Source organism: Helianthus annuus, chromosome 12 (genome assembly GCF_002127325.2).
Source record: "Helianthus annuus cultivar XRQ/B chromosome 12, HanXRQr2.0-SUNRISE, whole genome shotgun sequence".
NCBI lineage: Eukaryota > Viridiplantae > Streptophyta > Magnoliopsida > Asterales > Asteraceae > Helianthus > Helianthus annuus.
In genome coordinates, this window is record NC_035444.2 from 25,038,550 (window position 1) to 25,046,541 (window position 7,992).

The following is a 7,992-nucleotide window of genomic DNA, read 5'->3' on the forward strand; positions in this document are numbered from 1 at the left end:
TGACCCTCATCCCCATAGGGATGGGCCGCCACGTAAGCGGGGGCCTAAAAGGGATGGTCTTAGGGGATGAGGAAAGAACTCCTTTATGTATGTATGTATGTATGTATGTATGTATGTATGTATGTATGTATGTATGTATGTATGTATGTATGTATGTATGTATGTATGTATGTATGTATGTATGTATGTATGTATGTATGTATGTATGTATGTATGTATGTGTGTGTGGGAGTGAGGGGCGTCAAAACCGGCGGTGAGAGGACGGAGAAGCCGGGCCTGGCCCATCGCCGGAACAGGGATGAGGAAGCCGGGGCGGCGAGCAGCGGACGAGCATGGGACGGCCCCCATGCCCACTAGTCTTAGAAGTTGTGTAAATTTTTGATGCTAGACAAAGTAATCGTACAACATGTTGCTGGTGCCGTACCCTTTAGGCTGAGCATACAATTATGTGGTGCATACGCCTAAAAAGGTATGCTTTTAAAGTTAAAATTTGTTGTTGGAGGATTAAGTATATAGACAGTCTAGTGTACTTATTTTTGTTATGTTCGTTAAAGTCATATAATTACTTAAATTAGATGATTTAATTTTTATAAAAATAGATAGATTTTTAAGATTAACTGTGGTTATGCATAAATTAACAACAAAATGACCATAACGAGAAAAATGTGAGTTGATGAGCTTTTCAAATAAAAATAATGTTAATAGTTAAACCCGGCGTAAATAGAAAAATTTAGGTGTAAGAAAATGTATGTTTTTGCGTCCCATTAAATGAATGAGTATATTAGATCATTTATATCAGATCTTTTTAGTAACGTTTACTCTTACTTTATTAGTATAATGTTTACATCAATAATCCTAAACTGATCTCCTATGTCCAGGATTGAACCTGAAACCTCTCCTTTAAGAGGTATATGCATCTACCAAGTAGGTTATCCCCACATCGACATATCGGATTTTTCAATTTCTAGTTTTACTTAGTTAAAAATGCACGCTTTGCGCCCCTTAAATAGTAATTAGCAAAACTCGTCATGCATACACTAGGGCTTTAGCCCAATGGTAGGTGGGAGGTCAAAGGTTTAACTCCTGTATATTGCAATATTACTCCAGTATATTGCAATATTTAGCCGTTAACAACAAAAAAAGAATTTTCATACGGATTTCAGAAACGCATGTTTTACCCTCTTAATCTAAACAAGCATTACATCAACTTTTAAAAACTACTTATTTTCAACTCAGTATATAAAGGTAAGTTTTAAAAACTTAAGATTCGAAATTTATAAAAATGTTACGTCAACCTTTGTACAATCTAAAATTGTAACATACTTCACATTTTTTTCTTTTTATAATATTGCTCGTAAAATTGAATAAAATTTTCTTTAATTTCGAATGCAAACTTCTTAATCTTTTCAGTTTTTACCATAAAATAAAATTTTGTAAATAATTGTTTGCCGTTGGAGAAAGGAGTATATATTTTTTTGAAAATCACGAAAATAACCATTTATAGCTTCTTTAAAGACGTCATTATCTAGTGTAGCGTCTCTAAGACTACAATCTTTTTTTCCACCATGACTAACTTTTTCATACGATAATATTTAAAAAATACATTGAATTAAAGAGGATTTTTTCATTTTTAATTTGGTGTAATACCTTTTTTTAAAGACCATTGTATGAAAAAATTTATGCCCGTTTAAAAATCGTGGTGAAAAGAAAGAAAAAAAAAACCGTATAGCGCTACACTAGGTGATGTAGTGTCGTAGAGCTCTATTAACTTATGAGAGCTCGGGCTCGAGCTTGGCTTGATTCGAGCTTTGTTTTCAAAGCTCGAGCTCGGGTCGTTTGTATTTTCTCAAGCTCGAGCTTGGCTCGGGCTCGACTCGTTTATTATCTATGAATTAATATATTACATAAGAAATAATTAAAATAATAGACTTCTTAGGCTCGGGCTCAATAAGGCTCAGCTCGGTTCGAGTTTTTTGTCGAATAGCTCATGAGCTACTCGGCTCGTTTGCACCCCTAATATTTTCATGATATGTGTGGGATATTGAGTAACTAGTAATAAGGACACGCGCGTTGCGACGCGGGTACATCGCAAACATCAAATAGATTAACGCAAGCGTTATGTAATGTGTCAACCATATAAAAACGTGTGTTTTGACGTATCCGATATAAATCAACGTATCTTATATAAGCATTTAAATCAAATAACAAAATCCAAACCGGGATGGTTCCTTTAGTGGGGTTCCACCTAATTACTACACAACCCTTACATCTTCATTAAGACTTGGTGGCATCAATACGCATAGTGACTCGTATGTCAAATCATAAACCAACTAAAAACGTACATAAAAATAAGCATGAAAACGTATTATATTTGACCATGTTCATTAACATGAATTTATATTGACATGTACATATAAAAATGAGCATGTGAGAAAATAAAGTGTTTAAATCAAAACGTATAACAACCTAAAACATACATAAAAATAGGCATGAAAACGTATTATATTAGACCCGACTCATTTTTAGGAAAATTTTAGGTCGAAACGTAAATGTGTACTGTTTACGTCCAATGGCGATACATGAATATGTACCGAAATGTTCATAAAAATAAGCACGTGAGGAAATAATTTTTTTAAGTTAAAGAATGAAAATAAAGTGCTCACGTGTTGTGGCGTGACATTGGAGGGCACATTATCATTTGTTAACCGCGTTGGCACGGTGACATTAACATGTTTAAGCACACGAAAGAAACGTATATAGATACGGTACAACTTTTAAGTTGTGACGAACCAACTGTCCGTTCTGAATTTATAACAACATGTAAACGTGATATAAACTAAAAACACAAAGGGAAAAAAAGAAAACAAAATTAAAAACCAAGGAAATAAAAGTGAAAAGTTAGAAATTTAGAGGATAGATTTATTGTTGTATAAGTTTTAGGAGAAAAACAAATTAGTTAAAAATATAAGGGAGAAAAAATAGAAAATTTTAAGGGAGCCAAAATGAAAAATTAGAAGGAGAAAGTTGTAATTTAGAGTTGGTTTTCGGTTCTACTTTAAGTATTAGTAGAATTTCATGATTTTCCCAAATATTTAGTACATATAATTTCTTTCTTGATTCTTGATGTAAAAAAAAAGGGGAAATTCGCATGTAATAATCTCATCTAGAGCTTATTGGTCATTAATAATAATCTCGTCTTAAAATATTTCTTCTACCAGTCCCACCTTTCACCTATTTTTCCTACAATGGTCTCTCGTTAAAAAAACTTAACGGAGTTAAGCTTTTTTTCCAAATTACAAACAGATTTTTTAGGGCTTTTGATTAGAACGACGATACGAGTCCATTGATTTAAAACTTGGCTCGAAACGGTGCTCCAAATGATGAAAACGACGCTTCAATTTCAGGTGTTTAAATTTCCAGTTAACCAAAATCAAGTCACTTGAATCACTATTTCGAAGGAAATTTTACATAAATGTACTCGTATCGTTCTTACATACACACATATGCATTTATACTCACTATAGATGCATACACACATATGTATTAGGGTGAAGGGGGTGCACACCTAATAGGTGAGTGCACTCTCTTACGCCAAACCAATCCCCGTGTGCCACGTCAACTCCCCTCTTAAACTCCCCTAACACCCCCATTTGATGGCGCCACTCCCCTCTTAACTCCCCTTATTTTTTTATTCAAAAAAAAAAAAAAAAAACAAGAAAAGCTTTGATTGGATGGATCCAAGGCTGGCCCCACACATTTCCCTCTCCTCCATCGGTGAACCCACGCCCAAGTTCAACCCCGAATCGGGACCCCGCTTTGATGGCGGCGGTGTTCCCGATCGGGGAAACCCCTCACCGAAGCCACCCACCGAAGACGCCCCGGACACCCTTATAGAGAGAGAGAGAGAAAGGGTGTGGGTTGCGTTGTGTTGTCCGCCTGTTGGTCCATCGGTTGTCGCGCCCACCCTCACGAGCGTTTCTTCATCTCTCTCTTCTCTGCACCACTTGTATTTCATCTCCCATTTCTATACACCAATCATCTCTTTCTCTCTCTGAAACTCACCACCAATTCACCCATGCTCAGATTCTTCCACCCCCTCACCAACAGTTAAACAAAACAAATCCCCATCCCCAATAGCAACCAAATCTCTAAACCAATTCAAACATGAAACGTGACTACCCAAATCAAAACCACACCCTCTTCCCCGGCTCCAGCAGCTCCACTCCTCCCCTCCTTCCCGATCTGACCGGTAAATCAAAGATGTGGGACGAATTCAATGAACAAGACGCCGGAGATGACGAGCTGCTAGCAGTTCTCGGCTACAAAGTCAAGTCATCCGACATGGTTGACGTCGCGCAAAAGATCGAACACCTGGAGGGCGTTTTATCCAACGATGATGGCTTGTCACAGATGGCTTCCGATTCGGTTCACCAAAACCCATCCGATCTATCTTCATGGCTTGAATCCATGATCTGCGAGCTGAACCCTGTGGTTCAAGTTCAGCTACCTGGAAGTGGAAGTATCGCTGGCTCGTTAGTAGGTACGAGTACGTCCCCCGGAAGTGCCGGAGTAGATGACCTCCAAGCGATCCCGGGGGACGCTATTTATCCTCCAACAAAGAAACAAAAATCTTTATCGGAGGATAATGGTAACAAAACATACTCTCCAAACCCAATTGTTATTATAGACTCACAGGAAAACGGTATACGGCTGGTACACACTCTTATGGCCTGTGCTGAGGCCGTACAACAAGACGACATGAAACGGGCTGAAACGCTAGTGAAACAGGCTGGGTATTTAGCCGTGTCACAAGCCGGTGCGATGCGGAAAGTAGCAACCTATTTTGCGGAAGCTTTGGCTCGGAGGATCTATAGATTGTATCCGAAATCACCGCAGGATGCTCCAGCCTTTCGAGATCTTCTTCAGATGCATTTTTATGAGACGTGCCCCTACCTTAAATTCGCTCATTTTACGGCGAATCAGGCGATATTAGAAGCTTTTGCGGGCAAGAAGAAGGTTCATGTGATTGATTTTAGCATGAAACAAGGGATGCAGTGGCCCGCGTTGATGCAGGCGTTGGCTCTTCGCCCTGGCGGTCCTCCTACCTTTCGGCTAACCGGAATCGGCCCTCCCTCAGGTAATATTCGATATATTAGTTAGAGTTTATTGTAATTATCTGTCGTACTTATTTTTATTTGTAGTTACCTAATTCTATAATTAAATTTTGAATCGGTTTGATTCGTAACCAGCGGCGCAGTTTGTTGCTCGTCTACCTGCTATCCTTATGTAATTCTCCGTGTTCAATATATAGTTGATTAATAATACATAGTAAATTAGGAGCTAATTGTATTTTGAGTAGGTGTTATTTGTGATTATCTTAATTGTATCTGTGTGTATAATTTATTTATTACGCGATATGATTAATAATACATAATATCTTACGAGGTTAACATTTTCTGCAGGTGATAACACGGATCATTTGCAGGAAGTCGGATGGAAACTGGCGCAATTGGCGGATACGATTCATGTTGAGTTTCAATATAGAGGATTTCTGGCAGAAAGTTTATCCGATCTAGAACCGGCTATGCTTGAGTTACGAGAAGATGAAGTTGTTGCGGTGAACTCGGTGTTTGAAATGCATGAGTTGTTGGCTCGGCCAGGGGCGGTGGAGAAGGTGTTGTCCGCGGTGAAGGAGATGAAGCCGGAGATTTTAACGGTGGTTGAGCAAGAAGCTAATCATAACGGACCGGTGTTTCTGGAACGGTTTACTGAGTCGTTACATTATTATTCGACTTTGTTTGACTCGCTTGAGAGCAGCGGCGGTGGTGGTTCGGTTGAAAGTGGTGGCGTTGCGGCTGCGAATAATCAGGATAAGATTATGTCTGAGGTGTATCTCGGGAAGCAGATCTGTAATGTGGTGGCGTGTGAAGGGACGGACCGAGTTGAACGGCATGAGACGTTGGCTCAATGGAAGACTCGGTTTGACTCGGCTGGGTTTCAACCGGTTCATCTCGGGTCAAACGCCTACAAGCAAGCTAGTATGTTGCTCGCTTTATTCGCTGGCGGTGATGGCTACCGAGTGGAGGAAAACGACGGCTGCTTGATGCTCGGATGGCATACTCGGCCGCTCATCACCACGTCGGCTTGGAAACTCCGGTGAAATCGGCTGAGTCAACTCGGCCGGCTTGGAAACTCAGGTGGAATTGACTGAGTCAACTCGGATGGATGAAAAGATATTGAAAGTTGCTGAGTTGGAAAACTAGACTCAGTAGGTGGGGACCGCTTGCCTGCCTGTTTGGGGTTTTTATTTATTTATTTACCAAAGTAATATTTAAGTTTTAGTTTCTTATTTAAAATTTGTAGTTGGGGGTTAAAATTGGAGTTAAGGTGAAAGTTGTGTGAGTGGTATGGAATGTTGTAATATTCTCAAGGGGTTGAATGGAAATAGGGTCAAATGTGTTTATAATATGCAACTTGGTTTTCATAAAGTCAAAGCTTGCAACTTTAGTTTGATCTAAAGTTCTTGAACTTTGTAAACAAATTATGTAATGACTTTTTTTTCTGTTCATTTTATGTAAAGTTAATAAATTTGATAGTACCCATCTTAACTTTTCATTTGGGCTAGTGCGTGTGAAGTCGGGGTAGTTGAGGTGGCGGTGAGAACCCGGAACTGCAAACGAATCGAACGAATATAAACAAGATCTTGTTCGTGTTTATTTGTTAATGAAATGAAATATATGTGTTCACAATCTGTTCATGAACACTGACCAAACGAGATTTTATGTTCGTGTTTGTTTGTTAAGAAAATGAACGTGTTCGTTTGTTAATTTTAGGTAACAAATGAAAATAAACATTAATGAAGACAAATGAATACAAATAGAAGCAAATGAACACAAACAAACGTTTGTAAAAAATATACACACACACACAACACTGACACTTAAAATTTTATTTGTCAGAATTTTGACGTATTTAAATAAAATATAAAAAAAACACTAATGAGCAATTTAACACAATCGAATATAAACAACATGTTACTGAATGTTCACGAACATAAATGAACGAACGAGGTCTTTGTTCATCTTTGTTCATTTAACTAAATGAACAAAATTTCTTGTTCGTGTTTGTTTGTTTAATAAACAAACGTACTTCCCGTTGCACGATTCATTGCTGTTCGTTGAATGTTTGTTTTGTTTGCAGCCCTATCCAGAACCACACGAGAACACCCCCCATCCCAAGTGATACCATATAAATCAATAAACGATATCAGTGAGAAGGAAGGCTATGCTGATTGAGGAGATAAGGGCATCAATGATAAAGACGTTGGCTAACATATTATAACCGCACCATATCACAAATCATAGCTATAATTTACACACGATCATCTACTTTACATGTATACGATAAACTTAATTTATGTCACGCCATGGTAATCCTTCCATAATTTTTAAACGAACCCCATTCAATATTGTTATTGTTATTGTTATTATTATTATTATTACTATTATTATTATATCCTCTTAAAACTCTTTGGAGATTTATTAAGAATAAACATACCAACCATTAACCTCTATTTGGACTTTCTAAAAAGTTAACTTTCCACCCATTAACATATATTATATATTATATTATATATGTGTGAGTTTCATTGGAAAACACTAAAAAACTGAGGAACTGGAGAAAATTGTTTCAAAAATTGAACTTAACATGTTAAAAATCAATTTTTTTGGCGTTTTTCCTTATAAATACATGTAGAAGCATTTTTAATAAAAAAATCAAAAACTAAAAATATAAAAAAATGTTTAAAAACAGTTAAAATAAAAATATCTTATAAATTTAAGTTAACATGTTAAAAATCCATTTTTAAAATTTTTTTTTTTCAGCGATTTTCCTTATAAAAATGGGTAGAAACTATTCCAATAAAAAATCATTTTTGTAAAAAAAAAATTTTAGCCTTTCTTTAACTGTTTTCTAAATATTTTTTATTTTTTT

At 37.0% G+C, this 7,992-nt stretch overlaps 1 protein-coding gene across 1 annotated transcript; it reads left to right on the forward strand.

The window, feature by feature from the left end:
• The first annotated feature begins 3,904 nt into the window (after positions 1-3,904).
• LOC110894452 (DELLA protein GAI1) lies at positions 3,905-6,598 on the forward strand. Its single transcript, XM_022141681.2, has 2 exons — positions 3,905-5,137; positions 5,463-6,598. The coding sequence occupies exons 1-2, from the start codon at positions 4,165-4,167 to the stop codon at positions 6,158-6,160; spliced, it is 1,671 nt and encodes a 556-aa protein (XP_021997373.1). The 5' UTR covers positions 3,905-4,164; the 3' UTR covers positions 6,161-6,598.
• The last annotated feature ends 1,394 nt before the right edge of the window (positions 6,599-7,992 follow it).

Coding starts and splice junctions, on each gene's coding strand:
- LOC110894452 (XM_022141681.2), top strand. CDS start 4,165: ATGAAACGTGACTACCCAAATCAAAACCACACCCTCTTCCCCGGCTCC. Junction 5,138..5,462: donor CGGAATCGGCCCTCCCTCAG/GTAATATTCGAT, acceptor CATTTTCTGCAG/GTGATAACACGGATCATTTG.